Source organism: Manis pentadactyla, chromosome 2 (genome assembly GCF_030020395.1).
Source record: "Manis pentadactyla isolate mManPen7 chromosome 2, mManPen7.hap1, whole genome shotgun sequence".
Lineage (NCBI taxonomy): Eukaryota > Metazoa > Chordata > Mammalia > Pholidota > Manidae > Manis > Manis pentadactyla.
The window spans coordinates 177,188,572-177,211,861 of record NC_080020.1 but is presented as its reverse complement, the minus strand read 5'-3'; the positions used below and the strand labels follow the sequence as shown (position 1 = coordinate 177,211,861).

The 23,290-nt window shown below is 37.5% G+C and overlaps 1 protein-coding gene and 1 long non-coding RNA gene across 8 annotated transcripts in view; one reads left to right on the top strand and one right to left on the bottom strand.

Annotated features, from left to right (window-relative positions):
• NFU1 (NFU1 iron-sulfur cluster scaffold) overlaps positions 1 to 18,450 on the bottom strand; it is a 44,447-nt gene extending 25,997 nt beyond the window's left edge. For 2 of the 6 annotated variants that reach the window (XR_008995816.1, XM_036908262.2), the window contains exons 1-4: positions 18,315 to 18,444; positions 16,005 to 16,102; positions 12,680 to 12,815; positions 8,748 to 8,814 (exon numbers count right to left, since the gene is read on the bottom strand). Coding sequence is in view for 3 of the 6 variants with exons in the window: in XM_036908262.2 (XP_036764157.1) it covers positions 8,748 to 8,814; positions 12,680 to 12,815; positions 16,005 to 16,102; positions 18,315 to 18,385 (372 nt within the window). In the remaining 3 variants the exon portion in view is untranslated. Of the gene's footprint in view, positions 1 to 8,747; positions 8,815 to 12,679; positions 12,816 to 16,004; positions 16,103 to 16,720; positions 16,793 to 18,314 lie in introns of those variants that run through there. The other 4 variants (XM_036908263.2, XM_036908264.2, XM_036908265.2 and 1 more) reach the window with 4 other exon arrangements.
• Positions 18,451 to 18,556: 106 nt separating this feature from the next.
• The window catches only part of LOC118923953 (uncharacterized), a 21,812-nt gene continuing 17,078 nt past the window's right edge, over positions 18,557 to 23,290 (top strand). The window contains exons 1-3 of one of the 2 annotated variants that reach the window (XR_005029395.2): positions 18,557 to 18,800; positions 19,651 to 19,803; positions 21,133 to 21,932. This is a non-coding gene — a long non-coding RNA (uncharacterized LOC118923953). Of the gene's footprint in view, positions 18,801 to 19,650; positions 19,804 to 21,132; positions 21,933 to 23,290 lie in introns of those variants that run through there. The other variant, XR_005029396.2, reaches the window with a different exon arrangement.

The following is a 23,290-nucleotide window of genomic DNA, read 5'->3' as shown; positions in this document are numbered from 1 at the left end:
AAAAGGGCAGTTCCTGTGTGGTAACGTCCAACGAGTTCTACACAAGGGTATAAAGGGCATATAAAAGTGTAGGCAAAGGGTCTGTTTGTGTTTATACAGAGGATCAAAGCCTAATTGGGCTACCCCGAAAATGAACTAAGATACGATATGAAAAAGAACTTCCAACATCTGCACTCTCGGGAAGACTCATGCCAGAAGATGATCATCAAAAAACCCCAACAAAGATCCACGCACTGCTACAGCTGTAGATGCACTCATCCCACCAGTTCCTGGACTTGCCATGGGAATGAGGAAGGAGATATCTAAGCTGGCCTGTGCATACAGTAAAACAACAAAATTGGACTGGATCTATACTGTTGGAACTCAACCAAGAATTTGGAGAAGTGCAAATTGTAGCGCTCCAAAGTCTTACAACTACAAACTATTTATTGTTAAAAGAACATATGGCATGTGAACAGTCCCCAGGAATGGGTTGTTTTAATTTGTCTGATTTCTCTCAGACTGTTCAAGTTCATTTGGACAATATCCACCATATCATAGATAAGTTTTCACAAATGCCTAAGGTGCCTAACTGGTTTTCTTGGTTTCACTGCAGATGGCTAGTAATTACAGATATGCTTTGGTTATGTAACTATACTCCTATTATGTTAATGTGTGTGTGCAATTTAAGTAGTAGCTTAAAACCTATACATGCTGAAGTTACTCTACAAGAAGATATATCAAAGAAATAATCAATCTTCCCATGTTTTCTTCCACCTGCTACTTCTATAGGTTTTCTTCTTCCTTCCTAATTACAACCCTCAAATAGAATTCGTGCCTCATATCAAATTTACCGAGTATCATAATTCTTCCAAGTGGTAAAGATACCTCAAGACAAATGCTGGGCATAGAAGCCACAGGGCATAAATATGCAAAGAAGTAAAAAGCTAACTTTTTCAAACAATAAGGCTTCTCTCTCACTTACCAACTTCACATTTCCCTGTATGGCCCCGGAAGATGACTGGTTAGCCAGAGACGGGTAAGATTCCTCAAGGGAGGAACAACCTAAGACAGGCACAGTCGCAGGGGGGCCATCAGGTGAGAAATTGGGGGTCAACAGAGGTGAGGCTTAGAACCTCACCCCCCCGCTCTGAGAGAAATCTTCTGCATACGTGGATGTTTTATTGCTATGGTCTAGCTTGGATTAACACATAGTCTATAGGCACACACCTGATCATCTACATGTGCTCTCTTACAACACTAAACTATGTTTTCTACCTTTATCTTGTATCTACCTACCACTTCAGCATTTTATTAAAAATCATAATAATAAAGAGAGAAATGTGGTATCCACATATAAATGAAGTATAAAAACCAAATGAGTATTCATATTTGAACTGACTGTTTAGAGTTCATAATGCATGAGCAAAACCGAAAGTTTCTGTGATGACTGCCCTTGTACTGTTCACTATGTAACTTATTCATTATGTAAGAATTTGTTCTCCATGTAAAAACTTGTTTGTTATGCCTCAGAAGATTGGAGACTGACAAAAATTAGGCTTGGGGTGGAATAATGATTGTGCATTGAGCATTGACTCCCCTATACAGAATTTTATTGTCGTTAACAACCATTTGATCAATAAATATGAGAGATGCCCTCACAAAAAAAAAAAAAAAAAAAAAAAAGGGACAGACTTCCAATGGTAAAATAAATTAGTAACCGGGATGTAATGTATAGCATAAGGAATATAGTCAAGATATTGTAACAGCTTGGTAGGGTGATAGCTGGAACCTAGAATTATGTGTATAAATGTTCTACCACTGTGTTGTACACTTGAAACTCATGTAATGTAATACTGTATGTCAACTACCCTTCAATAAAAAATAATTATTAAAAAAAAAAAAAAAAAAAAAAAAAAAACAACTAATCCTAAAAGAGCAATAGGAAAGAAGGCTGCACCAGACTGCATATACCTGGAAAACAGAGCAGACCTCACAAAACATGTTAACATACCAATGCCTTGATCCGGCAGGACCCAAGCCTTTCCTCCACCGCAGCTCACTGGCAGGAGGAAGAGAAATAGAGCAGGGAGAGGGTGAAAGCCTAGGACTGCTGAACACCCAGCCCTGGAGATCTGCTTTGGGAGAACAAATCTACATTGCATGGTGCTCTGGAGATTAGTGCAATTGGAAAGCTAAGACAGGTGAAATACTTGGAGAGACTGAGATTCCAGCCATTTGTGGAGGACAGGAATCCACATCTGGTTGCTCTGGGACAAAGGAAAGGCAGGTTGTCTGAGAGGCTTCCCAGCAACAAGAGGGCCACTGAAGGGACAGTGTTTGCATGGAGCTTGCTGCGCAGGAAAAGGGATAGGAAGACAAGGTTGTCTGGGCGTGCTCTGCCCAGGTTGGGAACTTTCAGAAGCTTCAGGTGCTCCGTGCCCCTGGCTGGCTACACAGCTCGAAGGCTCCCCACTATGATACGCAGCCTGCTGTGCCTTCCTCCTGGCCTGCTGGCACCAACTAGCAAACCGGCAGTCCCTGCCCTGGTGTCAGGCCAGCCAAAGGGAGGCCCCGCCTATGGCAGCTGCAGACACAAAGCACAGAGGCTTACACCTGTGTGCTGGCCCAATGGTTCTGAAAGTGGGTGCAGGCACTGCAAGTGGGAAGCAGGAAACAGCTCTTTTCTCCCCCCAGATACCAGCACCGCTCCTCTGTCACCCCTGACATCACTCTGGGGGCTGAGCAGCTCCAGAGACTAGAGCTTCTGGGCACTACAGGGTGCTACGTAAAAATATGAAATGTCAAAGGAACCTGGTTCAAACAAAAATCTCGCAAACACCAGAAAAAGGACCAAATGAAATTGAACTCACCAATATTCCCGAAAGAGAGTTCAAAATAAAGTCATAAACATGCTCATGGAGGTACAGAAAAATATTCCAGAACTCAGGGACAAATTTAGGATGGAGATTCAATCATTAAGAAATTCCAAACCTGAAATGAAACATACAATGGAGGGATTTAAAAGCAGGTTAGATGTAGAGAAGAGATGGTAAATAGAATAGAAATTAGATAAGAGGAATACAAAGAAGCTGATGCACAGAGAGAAAAAAAGGATCTCTGGAATGAAAGAATATTGAGAGAACTGTATGACCAATCCAAATGGAACAATATTCACATTATAGGGGAACCAGAAGAAGAAGAGAGAGAAAAAGGGATAGTGTCTTTGATGAGGTAATTGCAGAAAACTTTTCCAGTCTGGGAAAGGAGATAGTCTCTCAGGCCATGGAGGTTGGAGGTGCACGGATCTTGAAACACAAGGGACCCAAGGAAGACAACACCAAGACATATAATAATCAAAATTGCAAAGATCAAGGATAAGGACAGACTTTTAAAAGCAGCTAGAGAGAGAAAAAAAATCACATAGAAAAGAAAACCCATCAGGCTATCATCAGACTTCTCAAAAGAAACCTTACAGGCCAGAAGGGAGTGGCATGAAATAGTTAATATAATGAAGCAGAAGGGCTTCAATCCAAGAATACTCTACCCAGCAATACTGTCATTTAAATTTGGAGGGAGGATTAAACAATTTTCAGACAAGCAAAAGCTGAGATAATTTACCTCCCACAAACCACCTCTACAGTGCATTTGGAGGGACTGCTATAGATGGAAGTATTCCTAAGGCTAAATGACTGCCACTAGGGGAAATAAAACCACAGCAAAGAAAGCAGAACAATTAATTACTAAGCAGATGCAAAGTCAAATCAACTACCCCCAAACTAAATCAAGGAATAAACAAAGAGCACAGAATATGATACCTAATATATAAAGAATGAAGGAGGAAGAAAATGAAGGAAAAAAAAAAACCTTTAGGTTGTGTTTGTAATAGCATACTAAGTGAGTTAAATTAGACTCTTAGATAGTAAGGGAATTACCCTTGAACCTTTGGTAACCATGACTCTACAGCCTGCAATGCCAATTAGTACATACGTATTAATAAACACCCTAAATGTAAATGGTCTGAATGCACCAATCAGAAGACACAGAGTCACTGAATGGATTAAAAAACAAGACACATCTACATGCTGCCTACAAGAGACTCACTTCAAACCCAAAGACATACACAGACTGAAAGTAAAGGGATGGAAAAAGATGTTTCATGAAATAACAGGGAGAAAAAAGCAGGAGTTGCAGTACTTGTATCAGACAAAATAGACTTCAAAACAAAGAAAGTCACAAGAGACAAAGAAGGACTTTACATAATGATAAAGGGGTCAGTCCAACAAGAGGATATAACTATTATAAATATCTATGCACGCAATACAGGATCACCCACATATGGGAAACAAATACTAACAGAATTAAAGGGGGAAATAGAATGCAATGCATTCATTTTAGGAGACTTCAACACACCACTCACTCCAAAAGACAGATCAACCAGACAAAATAAGTAAACAGACAGAGACACTGAACAATGTATTAGAAGAGATGGACCTAACAGACATCTACAGAACACTCCACCCAAAAGCAACAGGATACACATTCTTCTCAAGGGCACTTGGAACATTTTCAAGAATAGATCATATACTAGGCCACAAAAAGAGCTTCAGTAAATTCAAAAAGATTGAAATTGTACCAACCATATTCTCAGATCACAAAGATATGAAACTAGAAATAAATTGCACAAAGAAAATGAAAAAGCCCACAAACACATGGAGGCTTAACAACATGCTCCTAAATAATCAATGGATCAATGACGAAAAAAACAGAGATCAAGCAATAATTATGGAGACAAATGACAACAATAATTCAACACTGCAAAATCTGTGGGATGCCGCAAAGGCCATGCTAAGAGGAAAGTACATTGCAATACAGGCCTACCTCAAGAAAGAAGAACAATCCCAAATGAACAGTCTAACCTCACAATTAACGAAACTAGAAAAAGAAGAAAAATGAGGCCTAAAGTCAGTAGAAGGGGGGACATAATAAAGATTAGAGCAGAAATAAATAAAATCGAGAAGAATAGAACAATAGAATCAATCAAAGCAGAAGCTGGTTCTTCAAGAAAATAAACAAAATAAATAAACCCTCTAGCCAGACTTATCAAGAAAAAGGAGAGTCTACACACAAACAGAATCAGAAATGAGAATGGAAAAATCACTACAGACACCGCAGAAATACAAAGATTTATGAGAGAACAGTATAGAAAATTATACGCTAACAAACTGGATAACCTAGAAGAAATGGACAACTTTCTACAAAAACACAACTTTCCAAGGCTGACCAATGAAGAAACAGAAAATCTGAACAGATCAATTACCAGAAAGGAAATTGAATTGGTAATCAAAAAACTACCTAAGAACAAAACTCCTGGACCAGATGCTGAATTTTATCAAACATTTAGTGAAGACCTAATACCCATCCTCCTTAAAGTTTTCCAAAAAGTAGAAGAGGAGGGAATACTCCCAAACTCATTCTATGAGTCCAGCATCATTCTAATACCAAAACCAGGCAAAGACACCACAAAAAAAGAAAATTACAGAACAATATAGCTGATGAACATAGATGCAAAAATGCTCAACAAAATATTAGCAAACCAGCTTCAAAAATACATCAAAAAGATCATCCATGATGACCAGTAAGATTTATTCAAGTGACGCAAGGATGGTACAACGTTCGAAAATCCATCAGCGTCATCCACCACATAAACAAAAAGGACAAAAAGGACATGATCATCTCCACAGATGCTGAAAAAGGATTCGACAAAATTCAACATCCATTCATGATAAAAACTCTCAACAAAATGGGTATAGAGGGCAAGTACCTCAACATAATAAAGGCCATATATGACAAACCCACAGCCAACATTATACTTAACAGTGAGAAGCTGGAAGCTTTTCCTTTAAGATTGGGAACAAGACAAGGATGCCCAGTTTCCCCACTTTTATTCAACATAGTTCTGGAGGTCCTAGCCACGGCAATCAGACAACACAAAGAAATAAAAGGCATCCAGATTGGCAAGGAAGAAATTAAACTGTTACTGTTTGCAGATGACATGATATTGTACATAAAAATCCCTGCAGAATCCACTCCAAAACTACTAGATTTAATATCTGAACTCAGCAAAGTTGCAGGATACAAAATTAATACACAGAAATCTGTTGCATTTCTATACACTAACGATGAACTAGCAGAAAGAGAAATCAGGAAAACAATTCCACTCACAATTAAGTCAAAAATAATAAAATACCTAGGAATAAACCTAACAAGGAAGTGAAAGACCTATACTCTGAAAATTACAAGATACTCATGAGAGAAATTAAAGAAGCTACCAATAAATGGAAACATATCCCATGCTCATGAATAGGAAGAATTAATATTGTCAAAATGGCCACCCTGCCTAAACCAATCTACAGATTTAATGCAATCCCTATCAAAATACCAACAGTATTCTTCAACAAACTAGAGCAAATCATTCTAAAATTCATATGGAACTAGAAGAGACTCCGAATAGCCAAAGCAATCCTGAGAAGGAAGAATAAAGCGGGGGTGGGGATTACACTCCCCAACTTCAAGCTCTACTATAAAGCCACAGTAATCAAGACAATTTGGTACTGGCATAAGAACAGACCCATAGACCAATGGAACAGACTACAGAGCCCAGATATAAACCGAACCATATATGGTCAATATACGATAAAGGAGCCATGGATATTCTATGGGGAAATAACAGCCTCTTCAACAGCTAGTGTTGGCAAAACTGGACAGCTACATGTAAGAGAATGAAACTGGATTACTGTCTAACCCCCTACACAAAAGTAAATTCAAAATGAATCAAAGACCTGAATGTAAGTCATGAAACCATAAAACTCTTAGAAGAAAACATAGGCAAAAATCTCTTGAATATAAACATGAACAACTTTTTCCTGAAAGCATCTCCTAGGGCAAGGGAAACAAAATAAAGAATGAACAAATGGGACTATATCCAACTAAAACGCTTCTGTACAGCAAAGGATACCATCAGCAGAACAAAAAGGCATCCTACAGTATGGGAAAATATATTTGTAAATGACATCCAACAAGGGGTTAACATCCAAAATATATAAAGAACTCAAAGGCCTCAACACCCAAAAAGCAAATAATCTTATAAAAAAGTGGGCATAGGGTATGAACAGACACTTCTCCAAAGAAATTCAGATGACCAACAGGCACATGAAAAGATGCTCCATATCACTAATTATCAGGGAAATGCAAATTAAAACCACAATGAGGTATCACCTCGCACCAGTAAGGATGGCCAGCATCGAAAAAACTAGGAACAACAAATGCTGGTGAGGATGCGGAGAAAGGGGAACCCTCCTACACTGCTGGTAGGAATGTAAATTAGTTCAACCATAGTGGAAAGCAGTATGGAGGTTCCTCAAAAAATTCCAAATAGAAATACCATTTGACCCAGGAATTCCACTCCTAGGAATTTATCCTAAGGATGCAGGAGCCCAGTTTGAAAAAGACATAGGCACCCCTATGTTTATTGCAGCACTATTTACATAGCCAAGAAATGGAAGCAACCTAAGTGTCCATTAGTAGAGGAATGGATAAAGAAGATGTGGTATATATACACAATGGAATATTATTCAGCCATAAGAAAAAAAACAAATCCTACCATTTGCAACAACATGGATTTAGCTAGAGAGTATCATGCTCAGTGAAATAAGCCAGGTGGAAAAAGACAAGTACCAAATGATATCACTCATCTGTAGAGTATAACAATAAAGCAAAAACCGAAGGAACCAAACAGCAGCAGACTCACAGAACCCAAGAATGAACTAACAGTCGCCAAAGGGAAAGGGACTGAGGAAGGCTGGTTGGCAGGGAGGAAGAAGGGGAATAAGGGGCATTATGATTAGCATATATAATGTAAGGGGGGCATGGGGAAGGCAGTATAGCACAGAGAATGACAAGCAGTGACTATGTAGCATCTTACTACACTGATGGACAGTGACTGTAATGGGGTATGTGGTAGGGACTTGATAATGGAGGGAATCTAGTAACCACAATGTTGCTCATGTGATTGTATATCACTGATACCAAAAAATAAAAAGGTTAACCAAGCATTGCAGAACTTACACAGTCCACTTCTCTTATCTGTGAAGGTCTTAAGTATTGCCGGATAGGTACCATGTGTCAATGTCATGAGAAAAGGTCCCACTTTAAGGGAGCTATATATTCAATCATTCTATTGGTCAACCACGTACATACATTCATATATATATATATATATATATACACATTACATATATCACACACATACATATATACATATAAACACACATATGTATGTATAGTTTGATGCTTGCTTCTCTTTTTACCCTATCAATTAAAGAGTTAGTAAAAATATCAAAACAATGAATAAAATCTCAATTACAAAAGAAAAAAAACGAACTACTTAAAATGTACTCAGAAAACTGAATTCTGGTCCTGTCAAGGTTAAGTCTTGGCCTGCCATAGGTTAGCTATATAATCTTGGACACTGTATTTAACTCTCTAAAGCTCAAGTTCTCTTTTGAAAAATGAGAGATCTGGACATAGTTAATTTCAACTTAAAAATTCTGTTAAATAATTAACTTGAGAAAAGTGAGAAGTAAGTTTGAGATTTTTAGTAACAGTATGTATAAGATACATTGAGAACAAATTCTGGACAGGGGCATTGTACTTGGAAAAAAACTAAAAAGTACTTTATGTATTATTTTATATAATCCTATGTTTACCTTTGTGACAGTGATGAAATCTGGTCCAAAGAAGACACTTTTTATTCCTTCAATCCTAAATAATTGCCTGTGAAGAAATAAAAAAGAAGAAATAATAAAATATTTTATTATGGGAAAAGTTAAAAAATATACAAGAGAGAGAAAAGTAAAAGAACAATATCCATCATCAGCTTCAACAATTATCAACTTGGGGCCAATCTTGTTTCACCCTCTCACCCTATGATCTAGCAGTCCCAGTCCTAGGTATTTACCCAAGAGAAACGAAAATATATGCTCCACAAAGACTTGCCCAGGAATTTTTATAGCAGCTTTATTTATAATCATCAAAAAAAATCTGGACATATCTGTCAACTGGTAAATAATTAAAGATATTGTATATACTCACCCAATGTAGACCTACTCAGCAATAAAGAGGAAAGAACTACTGACACATACAAAGATGACTCTCAAAAGCATTATGCTAAGTGAAAGAAGCCAAACATGTATATAAGACTCTAGAAAAGGCAAAATTTTAGTGGCAAAAAAGAGATTAATAGTTATCAATAGAGTAATAAATTTGTTAATTAACCTCATTGGGGTAATCATTTGCAATATACACATGTATCAAATCATCACGTTGTATACCTTAAATTTACACAATGTTTTATGTTAGCTATAGCTCAACAAAGATGGTAAAAAAAATTTTTAATAGAATTTTTTTTTAAAGTCATTGCTAAAAAAAAGTTACCAGGGTGTGGCAGTGAAGTAAGAGCACTGAATTTAAAGGGAAATGAGGGATCTTTTGCAGTGATAAAAAGTATGCTATATTTTTATTTTAGTGGCAGTTATACAATTGTATATATTTAACAAAAATCTTTGGATTGTAGTTGAACTTCACTGCATATAAATTATATCTCAATAAAGCTTATTTTTAAAATCCTGTGGAAGGAAGAAAGTCAGATTATAATTTCAAAAGCCTCTCCCAGGATTTTGGAATGCACCTTCCTTCCCTAACCACTGATGCATATACATACCAAACTTAGTAAACACTCTTGAGCAGTTTCCTTTTCCATAACTTTAGGAACAAAAGCTAACATACTTCAAAGAAAGGCATGGTTTTCCTTTTCATTGTCTACCACTCAAAGTGCTATTTGAATTACTGGTTTGAAATTATTTAGGAATTTGTTTTTAACAATGTCATCTGAATCCTTTACACAACCATTCAATATTAAATTTGTAAGTAGTCACAGGTTCTTGGCTGCATCTTATGTTCCAATATACCTGAGCACAGACCTGTAAATAGGTCCCTTGATTGGCTCTGTGCATCTGCACTGTTAGCAAAGCCTCAAATGAAAAGACCATGCAAAGGAATCACCCTATCTATAGGCCATGTTAAATGGACTGCTTTAGGGAAGATTTTATAGGTTCTGTCCCTAAAAGAAAGAAAAAGCTGAAAGAGGAGTTTCAAACATTATTACACATGTTCTGCTATTTAGGTTACTTTTCTTAGGATGACTGCAACTTGTCAATGTCCAAAATAAAACATGATACACAAGAATTGAACACAAGTCTTACTTGTTCAGGGTACAAAGACTGTTAGCTCTCTTGGGCTGGATACTATGACTGTTAAAGTTTGGTTGACTTTCTTGAGCACTGCATCATATCTAACACGAGTAACTGAAAATGTCAGATTTTTCCATCCCGTAACTGTGCTATTCATTTAAAAAATTTTAATTCATGGCTTAATATTTGTTCCTGTTAGATTTATCTTATTTGTTTAAACTATCATTCCAGCCAAGTCCTATAAGACATGGCTTACAGAACATCAGCTTAGATGTTCTATAACAAAGTGTTTTTCAAATCCACCAGTTAAGCTGTAAAATAAAACTTTTGATAATTTTAGTGAATTTTGCCACCCAACATAATAAGCAATTCCTTCCATCTGAGAAAGTGTATCTTCAATGCTAATAAAAAAAAAGTACTGAATAAACATACCAACTACAGTGATACAGAGCTCTATTACCTATCACTAGAGACAGATTTATATGCTGCTTACATTTCTTTGTTTTGTCTATAAGGATGATAGAAACAAGTCAAATAGAAAATGCCTTCCTAACATAAGATATATTACTGTTCATTCACCATTCAGTCATTACTTGTTTATTCAACAAAGATCTGAAAACTTGCTGAGTACCAAACATTGCACTAAGAATGAAGGATACAATGAGGAGCAAAAGAGACTGGTCTCTGTCCTCATGAAACTTACATTCTAGCATACTGCAAAAACATTCCTCTGCTAACACAACAAAAATGAGATTATTTTTGCTTGACTGAAGATGATGAATTCTGTGAATCCAGGATGGTTTACTTTCAAAAGACTAATTTAAAAAGTGCTTTTGCCAACTGAACATCTGACAATCTCCAACTATAATCTATAACTGAATTAATTAGGGCTTTTTTACTTTTATATTTTTTAATACAAAATATATGAACTCATTCTTAACGTAAACATTTCAAACTGTACATATAAAGTGAAAATGCCTCCTGACCATTCCTCTCAAATCCAGTTATCACTTTGATGTGTATTCTTCCAGAACTTTTTGCCAGTGCATTTTTGTTACTTTGTGTGTTTCTGTTCTTATATATATTATAACCATATTATACTCACTAATCTGCAACTTGCTTTCTTCACTTAACAGTATGTCTTAGAAGTTATCCTGTGATAGTAAATATGGGTCCTCGTCATCCTTTCTAATATCTGCAGACTACAGATGGACAAAGTTTATCAAACTCTTCCTACTTATGAATATTTCGGTTGTTTCCAACTTGCTACCACTACCAACAAGGCAACAATGAACATCCTTGTACACACTTCATGTACACATGTAAATGTTCTATAAGGCAGTATTTTTCAAACCCACCAATAAGTTGTGAAATCAATTATGTAGTGACCAGGATTTTATCTGATAAAATAGAACAGAATAAAATAAAGAGAACAAGAAAGGAAATACAATTCATTACACACAGTAAGGGTGAAAACTATCCCATCAAGTACTTGTTTCACACATATGTGTGTGTGTTTGTGTGTGTACTGGGTCATAGTACAAAAATTTCTTCAACTTATTAACAAAAAGTGTGAAAACATAAGGTATATCCTGAGAAACAGCATATTTAGAGTAAAGAAATGTGCATTTTCATTAATTAGAAATTTTAAAAACCATTCCTGAGGTAAACATAATTCTGGTTTCCCTAAATGAGACATACAAAATTGCTAAATGTATAGAAATAGTTATCTAAGCATTATTTTTCAAATATCCCTGACAATCAGTATCAGGCTTAGGTTACAAAAATTTCAACTGATACTGACTCTAATATTTCTCATTATAAATAATTTCCCTAGCTATCAGTTAAAAAGAGATTCATTCTAATAATTTTACCTTTTGTGCTTTACTGATATACATTTAACATATCTTTATCTAGTGAATTTAAAAACTGTGTCCACTGACTAGTTTTTTTGAAAATCATGCCACATATCTATTATCATTTATAGTTCTGAGTGGAATATTTTAGAAACTAATCCATTTTGAAACATCCAGAAATTCAGCTATCTTTAAGAATAAAATGAGCAAATTTTCACTTTTTTAAAAACAGTTTTAAAGATTTAGAATGGAAATTTATACTATCATTTTAACAGATTTTTTTTCTTGAGTAAAAATATAAATTCTTATTTAGTCATGCTTCATCTCTATCAAATACATAACTTTTCAGGAGGATTTCCTAATATCAATAATCAGTATTATTTTTCCTTATCTCTCATCTGAAAAGAAGATAAAGTATTTTCTATACTGAAAAATAATGCAATGCACATAAAAATGTAATAGCTAACTGAGACTACCTTAACCCCAAAGTCAGTTATGCTTCTTGCTAAAAGCAAATGAAAAATGGTAATATACCTAGCCAGGGGGGAGCGAAATGCTGCAGCTGGTGTGGGAAAATCCATGGTCCTTGTCTCAAGAACTGGTTTTCCTGGAATAAACTTTAAACTGTTGGGATTTGGAGTATCTTGTGTTTGAATAAACATGTATCTCACTAAAAGAGAAAAAAGAAGAATGAATGTTATTCTAGAAAAAAATAATAGTTCACAAGTTGATGGACTATGAGAACCAAAAGAAATAAGAAAAATTAGAAAACAGAAAAGGCTTTATTGCCCAAGCTGACAAAATGAGAATTTTAAAAGAAAAAAAAAAAATTACCAATACATTTAGGATAACTATAGCCAATTTTATATTAATACTGATTATTTCATTTCATTACTCAACAGATACTAGCAATATTCTACACTTAAGTAGGAAGGCGTATCATAACTCAGGAGTCTTATATGTATTCTATAGGTGACTTAGTACCAACGGCCATCATAATCATAATTTATCATCACTGTGGTATTAATACAGTAAATTGGTATATTCTCTTCTTCCAAAGTGTGACTATTCTTTTAAAAACAAATAAATTTATAATAACAACTAATATTTACTGTGTGTTTACTTACTATATACCAGAAGCAGGATCAAGTACTTTAAATATATCGAAGACTTTGATAACTCCATATATGAGGAAGATTCCATTATTCCTATCTTACAAATGAAGAAATGAGATTTAACGATAAATAATTTGTCCAGTGCTACAGTGATACTATAAATTATCATTAAGTTGGACTGATGTGAATTACTTTCTGAATATTTAAAAATTATCTTTACAGGTTCTTTTCTTCTGTTTCTTTCAGGGCCATGATTAGATTTAGAATGAATTCATTAAAGCTATAAAGAAAGAACAAAATCTTCAAATTCCTACCTTGCTATTAATGACAACAGCTTGTGGGACATGAGGATATACTGGGGTTTTAATAGTTTTAAAACTAAACAGGCCCTGATTATTTATTTTGAAAATACATCTTCCGACAAGAAAAAAAAAATCTCACTTTAGAGCAGTATATTGAAATACGTTAATTTATTGAGTAATTACCATGTGCTTGGCATGATGCTAAGCACTCTACATGAACTGTATCATTTAATCCTTACATCCTCCCAAAAGGACATTGTTTTTATCCTATTTATATATGAGTGAACTAAAACTCAAAGTTACTCAGCTAATTATGTGAAAGAGCCAGGACTCAAGCCTGGCCAATTTTCCAGCACTTACTTGCAAACTGCCACTCCATACTTAATAGTGCCAAGCAAAATAGGAAAATATATTTACGATAAGTCTTCTATCCTGTCATAATCCTCATACCATGAATTTTAGGAAAGATTACAAAATACCAAAAACCAACTATTTTATTTCAAATTAGAGAGAGATTAAATTTGGCAAAACATATAGTTGGTAATGGAAGGGCTTTTTTTAAGCATTAAAAGAGAATATTCTAATCAAAGGCTGAGAGTTGTTAATGCACCTCACCATGAAGTTCCAGCTAACTGATACTGAGTTATTTCCTTGGTGAAGAAGAACTGAAACTAAACTCCCATACGTTTTACTTAAGTCTTTTCCTACAGAGATATCAGTTGGTGACTTAGTGACCAGGCAAATCTTATAAATAAAAAATTAATAATGATAATCTCAATATCCAAGTACTTGATTTAAAATATTTATACCTCCAACCAATAAATTCCTCTGAAAATTCATCAGTGTTACAAGGGGACAATTTTTCAGATGAAACATTAATCAAAAGACTGCTACCAATTTCTATAAAAATAAAAAGATTTTCTTAAACCCTGTTTCTGGCCAATCATTTCTTATAGCCTTTCTTAATAATTTATTGGTAACTAAATTTCTGCACACATTAGGCACTCCATCAATACTTGAAGAATTAAATCTGCTTTATTCTATTCATTCTATTTGTGTCAAACTACACACGCAAGAAGAAAAATTTTTAGAAATATTTGAAGGCAAAAACTACAAATGTAAAAAAATTTAAGAGAGCATAATCTATATAGACTGTCTGAAGTAGAAAATACAACATATGACATCATTACATAAATTTTCTCTTTTGACATAAATAAAAGCTATTCTAAAAGAGTGATTTGACTAGGTATTAACAAAATCATTACAATTATAGTTTAAACTGCATTCAACTAGGCATTTCAAAAATGACTCCCAGGTCTATAGTCCAGGAAAATGCCCCTAAAAGTGTCACAAGGGTTACAATAGGATAAGGAGACTGACCTATAATAAATTTTCTTATTTTGCTTGGTACTAATAGGTAATAGGAAAATAGGTAGGCGTAAACTCCCAAAAAATTAAGACTAGTGGTGCTTAAAATCAGTATCAAAGGCTAAAATCAGCAGGTTTCCAATTTAAAAAGTCTAGATGACTACATAATCCAGTCGTACAAAATTTAAAATCCAATTAAAGTAATTTAACATACTGAGTTAGTATGTATGCCTAAATCATTCTGTGATTCAAGGAGTCACAAGGCACTCTTGTTCTTGCTCAAATTACAGGGAAGGGAAGGTCTGTATCCTGATTCAACTCATGCTATTAGCCAAAGACAACCACCCTCCAGAGTATGGCTACAGGGAGGTGTTCTTGGTAGTAACAGAAATGGAACAAAAGCTGAATCCAAACTCTTACAGTTCCATAAGCACACACACAAGTACACAGGCATTCATACAGACACACACATCCTCCTCCCAAGATCCCCTAACTACATGACAGTGGTCACATTTCAAAAATTTTCAAATTCTATCTTCACACCTTTTCTAATATTGAAGAAAATACAAGCAATTAACATCAACAAGACTGTCAACAAAATCAGTGATTAATTTTGACAAAAGAAAAACTACACTCAAGTACTATGTTCTAAGGCCTGGATAAAAGCTAGAAATTTATTGAGTTTAGGGGTATTCGTACCAAAATAAGGAGGGCAGTAACTTAAAATACACAATTATTTGACACAAACCCATGTGTAACTTTTATAATATTTTCATTTCAGAAATCATTTATTGAGCAATTCTTATGTTTCAGAGTATGTATTATACAAGTCTTTGAGATTTCACAGAACTATTGGACACTGTGTTCAGGATTCTCAAAATCTTATGCCAATGAAATATATAAGAAATAATTAGATAAAGTGTGATGATATGATAGGAAAAAATGCTATGTTCCTGTTATAGGCATCTGAAAGAAAACTGACAAATTCTCATCTTTTATGACCCCTAAAATTTCATTCAAGCAGTTTCATTAGCTTCTGAAACACAACATACTCTAAAAGAAGTGAAATTTTACCTGTGTAATATAAGGTTGCAGGTAGTGGGAAAACTGGTCTTTGTATAAACTGATGCAAAGGCTGTTTCTTAACGGTGTATGAATTCATGTGAAAGAATCTACATTTAAAAAGAAATTAAAATGGGTGAAATGTAGTAACCACAATGTTGCTCATGTGAAACCTTCATAAGATTGTATATCAATACCTTAATAAAAAGTTAAAATGACACTTTATAAGAGTCTTTTAAGCTGTTTCCGTTTTTCAAAGCCATAACAAAACCAAATTTTTATTTTCCATCCACATTACTTCCACTTTTTTATATGAGCCTATCTACAGTTTTAGAAACAAGAGCTCAAGTAGAAATGCATAGCGTTGATAACTGAGTAGACACAGAATAGTGCAATACCCAGTGTTAAGAAACAGAAAAATTTCTACGTTAGTGATTTATAACCTGGGGTCCCTCTTAGCTGTATGAAGGACTCAAAAGAACTATAAAACGTTTTTCCCTTTTTAACATTTAAAAAAATTATGTAATAAGAATTATATGGTTCAAACAAAATACAGTAAAATGTCTCCCTCTTTTTCTGTCTCTACCATGTTTCCCTAGAGATAATCTATACTACCTGTTTTGAAAGGTATTTCATTATTTCAAATAGTCTAATAAAAAGTATACTGTTCTCCAAACTGCTGAAGAAGCCAACAATCTGTATTATGTTTCGACTAGAAAAATATTAACCCAGTGTTGTAACTTTGGTTATTTCACTCCGACCGAGGTGTCAATGGGCTATTTTTTCATGGCTTTGACAAACTGAAAACAAAGGGAGAAGGGAAAAGCAAATTATTATGGAAAAAGGAAATAAAAGGAGACTTTAGTAGCGAAAGGTTTTAGAAATCTGATGTTACTTTAAAATCCAGATTGTTTAAAAAAACTATTGCTATTGCCATCCATTATAATTTTTGTTTTACAGGAAACATTGAAGAATTTTTAAGTATATATATGATCACTTTTTTTTAACATTTATTTTCATCTGCAAATTCATTAAGGGGAAGGACTGTCTTCATTTCTGTATCTCTAGCATCTAGCACCATGGCCTCAGTTTCGCATTTCAATAATGAATATTCAAAGAGCAAAGATGGATCCAACTAATCCTTGAAGAGTACTATATAGTAAGTGTTCAAGGAATGTTAGTTACCAGTGTTATTTGATAGGTCCCCAATAATTAATTACTGAATGAAGTTCAAGGGTGTGAAAATTTTGATCATGTAAAAGAATCTACATTTAAAAACAAATAAAAATGGCATTTTAAGAGGTAACCTTTTAAGCTCAGTTTCTTATGCAGCTTACTGCCTAAATCTTGAATATCCTGAAATATGGAAATAACACTGGAAGAACAGTATTTTTGTCCCTCTGGTCCAGGAAAAAGGCACCAGAATGGAAAAATAGTCTGACAGTGCTGGGCTTAAAGTAACAAAATAACAAAGGTTGAGTTAAATTATCCCAGGAAATGATCTACTCAAACATGTGAGGGAGACAGGAGGTGACTAACAAACAATCGTTTTACGAATGAATTTTTTGGGGGAAAGCATTTAAGCTTCAAAGGCATCATTTAGCGCTAAAACTCCTAACACGAGATCAAGCCGGTTATGCCCTTTTCTCGTTGTGCTCCCGAAGCGACACAGGGGACTACTGTAGTCCTCAGTGCCTTTCACCTAACCACTCCTGCCAGATGTCACTGGGAGGCCAAACCTAGAGGGAGGGCGCCCGGTAGAAGTAAAAACAAGGGAACAGAGTGGGTTTAAGTGAAGGGAGAGAAAATCTAGGTGTCTGGATTCGCATCAGAGTTCCATCACGTACTAGCTGTGACCTCATACTGGTCATATCCCCTTTCTGGGCCTCACACAGAGTGAGTAAATGAGACGAGATACTCTCTTCCATTCTGTATGACATTCTGATTTTGTGTTTAAAAAGCAGAGGGGTGCATGCACGTGGTGGAAGGGCTGGAGGGGCCACACGATTTAAGCACAGCTCTGCCATTCAGTTTCTACAGTCTCTGGCGAGCTTCCCTACCGCAGGGACTCAAGCACCGGGTCTCAAGGCCTCGGAGGAGGCACTGCAGAGTCCGCCCGAACTGGGGGTGCGGAGCCGCCACACCTCTGGCCGCCCACCTCAAAGCTCAACCCCAACTGCAGCGACGGGGGCGGCCCCCAAGGCTTGGTCGGTCAGAGGTACTTCTTCCCTCTGTATCTGCGGGAGGGTGGGCGGGGCGGCGCCTCTCCTGCTGGAGAAGCCCGAAGGCACCCCTATACGCAGCTCCAGGCACATCACCTACCGCTTGCTGAGCCCCACGGCAGCGGCCGCAGCAGCTGCACCGCCTAACCGGGCGGCCACCGCCGCTGCCATCTTACTCCGAGTACGCAAGCGTGGGACAGGTCTGGCCCAACTTCATCGAGCGCCGAAGCCCCGCGCAGGCGCAGGCGCAGACGCAGGCGCAGGCCGGCTGGGAGCTGAACAGGCACTGTGAAGAGCGCACCCTAGAGGCCGCGGGCTCCGCTGCTGCGGATGAGTGGGGCGTGCAGTTTGCAACCATCGCTTACCTACTCCGTGAGCCTGAACCAGGCAGCGGGAGAGAAAGCGCTGTGATTCTTGCGCAGGAGGCGCCCTTCGGTAAGGCACCCAGGACCCCTCACTCATGCGCGGAGCGGTATTTTGATTTCTACTTGGGTGCTGCGCTTGTAGTGATTGATTGCGTGGGAACGCGTTGGAAATTCAGATTATCAAGATCCATCTTTAACCTACTGAATCTCAGTCTCTGGAGGTAGGATCCAGTAACCTGTTTTAACAAGCTGTCCATGTGATTCCGATACAAGCTAAAGTTTGAGAGCCACTGCTCTAGAAGATGAACAGTACTGGTTTCTGGAACAGAAATAACACACCTGTTGTTGGACCGGTTAAGGCTACACCCAAGATAACCGTGGTTTCTATGGCCCGGAGAGGCATCTAAGAGGGTGGGTGGGGCTTCAGGCCTGCAGCTGGCCTGGGCCTGGACCTCTCTGAGTACAGTTTAGATTCTTGAGAACACAGGTTAGCTCCCAACCACCCTTTCTGGCCACCCATTCTGGACCTCAGTGCTGTCCAAGGCTTGCGCCCTTACCCTCCTTTATATCTTGAATCCAGCTGGCTCTTCCACCCAGGAACAGGCCCTGGTTAGGGAACAGCCCTGTCTCCAGCGTCTCCCTCTCTTATGGGTTCCCTCCCATAAGAAAACTCCTGCCTTGCGCAAAATCTCCCTCCAGCGACCAGTCTCTTTTCTTCCTTTCAGAGCCAAATGGCGTAAACGAATTGTCTACACTTTTAATCTCTCGTTTTCCACCTCCCACTCCTCAGACTACTGAAACCAGGCTCTGTACCCCTTATTCCGAGGGGTTGCTCTAGTAAGCCCACCCGTGACATCTGTGTTGCTGGACCGGAAGGACCCTTGTCGGGTTTTTCTTTTTTACCTCTGGCACATTGACTGCTGAGGAGCTCTCCGTCCTTTTAATGATCTTCCTTGGCACCAGGACTCTCAATTTTTCCTACTGCTTTCCTGGTTACTCCTCTGTCTCCTTTTGCAGGGTTTCCTCTGCTCATCTCTTCTTCAGTGTTGCTGTTTTCTGTTTTTTTCCCAGGCACGTTTCTTTTCCCATTCTTTTGTGATTGACAACTTCAGGAAGTCCATATCAATTAGCCACCAGAACGGCAAAAACAGAATTAAAAAAAACCCAACCTACCAATTAGTGGTCATTCACATTAATGACCTGGTGAAGAGCAAGTTAGAAAGAGTAAGTACAGTATGATCCCATTTATGTGAAATTGTTTGTCTATAAGTGTTTGTACTCTAACGTGTGCATAAAGGTGTCTGAAAGACTCACTGCCAGCCTTGTTCTTCCTTCAGGGAAAGCCTTTCCCTCTCTTGTATCGTGCCCTTTCCCCTCTTTTTTGTTAACTCCCTTGTACTGATTCCCCCAGGACTGAATATCAGGTACAGGTATTCCCTCTAATTATCCCTATCTTAGGGGGCCTGCCCTCAAACCTCCTTTAAGCCTCATTAAAATAGTCTATTATTCTGTCTAACACACCCTCTCCTTTTCCTTCATAGCCCATCATCACAACTCGAAATTATGGATTTGGGTTTTGATTTTTCTAATGGTTCTTTCTTCTGCTGTACTCTAAGCTTTACAGGGGACATGGCTCTTTACTTTTATACACCCAGCACTTAGTATAATGCCTGGCACATATTAAGTGCTCAAAAAGTATTTGTTGAGTGAGGTGAATGTAGTTAGCTCAACCCTTTCTCAAATCCAATACACTTGTTCAACCTGGGTGATGGTTGTGCAGAGGACAGAAAGAAAGGGGCAGTAAGGCAAGAGTGCCCCTGCCCCATTCCCCCCAGCTGTGCTGTGCCGAGGCAGAGCACAGCATCATGCGACGGGAGCTGTGCCCACTGGAATGGGAAACTGGGGACGGCAGCCAGGCGGACAACCCGGGAGCAGTTGTGAAACGGCCTTCCTTTCTTCTCAAAATACATTAGAGGAAGAGTGATTCTTCAGGAAAAAGAAAAACTCCTGCTTGAGATATCTGTATCTGTTTCTCCCCTTGTTCCTCCCTCTCTCTCTCTCCCCCTTTCTCCCACTCTCTCTCTCCATTTCCACACACGCATGCACACACACACACATACCATGTACATACATACATTCACAGTGATAACTGATAGACAACTGATATTTTCTCTAATACCGTTTTAGCAAAGATGTCCATTCTATTGGCTAAGAAGATTCCCAGATCATGTGACATGAACCAAAAAGCGATTTACTCATTCACCCATTCGTGCAATTCATTTAATATTTATTGAGTGCTTTCTCCATAGTATGGTGCTGAGTGCTGTTCTTTATATTAGGGACTGAGGCAGATAATATTAGATACTTCCAATACTCACTTTCCCCTTCTTCTTTACTAGCAAACACTGACTCTGTTCAGGTAACAATGTGCTCAATTTAAAAAACGTTTTAAAGTGTCCCTTCCAACTAGGGGTGGTCATGTGGCACAGTCCACCCAGTGACATGAATGGAGGACTGCCGACTATCTGAAGAGGCTTTGCTTTCCTGCCCTAGGACCTTTCCTCCTGCCTACACAGCGGTGGGACTGCTGGAGTCACTTCAACCATGACATCCCCGAGGCAATGAGCCAACAACTACCAGCAAAGCACCCTCTTCCCGATTTCTTGTTGCCTGAGGTAAAAATCAACCATACATTTGCTGATACCACTGTTTAATCAGGTTCCTGTTACAGATGATCAAAATCATTGGCACGAGGATATAAAGATGAATAAAACAATTCCCAGTCACAGGGAGCTCCTTGGGAAGAGATGTTGTAAATTAACAATGGCAGTGCAGAGCACAAAACGCTTCTTGAGGGCCATGTCAAGGCCACACTGGTGGCAGGTAAGAAGGAGACAAGGATTCAGGGGAGAGCCCAAGCAAGTCTTCACGTAAGGGGAAATTCTTGTGCTGAATGTTTAAAGGAAAAAAAGTGTTAGGACATGCTTGCTAGGGATGTCAGCATCAGTTGCAGAACAAGACTCTGGCGTTAACTCCTAGTTGTACCACTTATTCTGTAGCCTCACTGTGAGTTACACATAGCCATGCATGTTGATATTCTTGATTTTGTTCCCAGCATTTAAGAGATGTTCAAAATATACTACTGAATTGAAACCTCTCTGAGGTTCCATAGAACCAATCCCCTTCTACCATATATATTTTATTAAACTGATTAGTTATTGTCATTTCCCCCTCTAGAATGTACACCCTACAAGAGTGCCTACATTGGTAACTAGTGTATCTCACGTGCCTAGAACAGTGCCTGATACAAAGTAAGTACTTAATAAATAATAAATACATATTGTTGGATGAATGAATCCTACCTTTTTTTTTTCTTTTGTTCAAATTATTTTTTCACCAAGTAGCCTTTTTTTAAAATTAAAGTATCATTGATATACAATCTTATGTTGGTTTCAAGTTCACAGTACTGTGGTTCAACATTTACCCATGCCATCAAGTCCTCACCCACTCCAATGTGACCACCATCCATCAACATAGCAAGATGCCATAGAATCATTAACTGCATTCTCCATGCTGCACTACCATCCCTGTGACCGAACTACATTGTGACTGCGAATTATTGTGCTCCCTAATCCTCTTCCCCTCCCCCACCATACTCCCCATATACCCCCCTTTGGTAACCACTAGACCCTTTTTGGTTACTGTGGGTCTGTTGCTATTTTGTTCCTTCTCTTTTGCTTTATTTTTATACTCCACAAATAAGTGAAATCATTTGGTATTTGTCTTTCTCTGCCTGGCCTATTTCATTGAGCATAATGCTTTCTAATTCCATCCATTTTGTTGCAAATGAGAGGATTTCTTTTCCTTTCATGGCTGCATAATATTCCGTTGTGTATATGTACCACCTCTTCTTCCTTCATTCATCTGTTGATGGACGCTTAGGTTGCTTCCTTATCTTGGCTATTGCAAATAGTGCAGCAATAAACATAGGGGTGCCTATGTCTTTTTGAATCAAGTATCTTGTTTCCTTCGGGTGAATTCCTAAGAGTGAAATTCCTGGGTCAAATGGTATTTCTATTTTTAGTTTTTTGAGGAACCTCCATACTGCTTTCCACAACAGTTGCACCAATTTACATTCCCAACAGCAGTGTAGGAGGGCTCTCCTTTCTCTGCATCCTCACCAGCATTTGTTATTTCTTGTCTTTTGGATAGTGGCCATCCTAACTGTTGTGAGGTGATATTTCATTGTGATTTTATATTTGCATTGCCCTGATGATTAGCAATGTGGAGCATGTTTTCATGTGCCTGTTGGCCATCTGGATTTCTTCTTTGGAGTAGTGTCTGTTCAGATCCTCTGCCCATTTTTTAATCAGGTTATTTGTTTTTTGGGTGTTGAAGCATATGAGTTCTTTATATATTTTGTATGTTAACCCCTTATCAGATAAATCATTTACTAATATATTCCCCCATACTATAGGACACCTTTTTGTTCTGTTGATGGTGTCCTTTGCTGTACAGAAGCGTTTTAGTTTGATGTAGTCCCACTTGTTCATTTTTTATTTTGTTTCCGTTGCCCAAGGAGATGTGTTCAGGAAAAAATTGCTCATGTTCATATTTAAGAGATTTTTTTTACCTATGTTTTCTTCTAAGAGTTTTATGGTTTCACAACTTACATTCAGGTCTTTGATCCATTTTGAGTTTAATTTTGTGT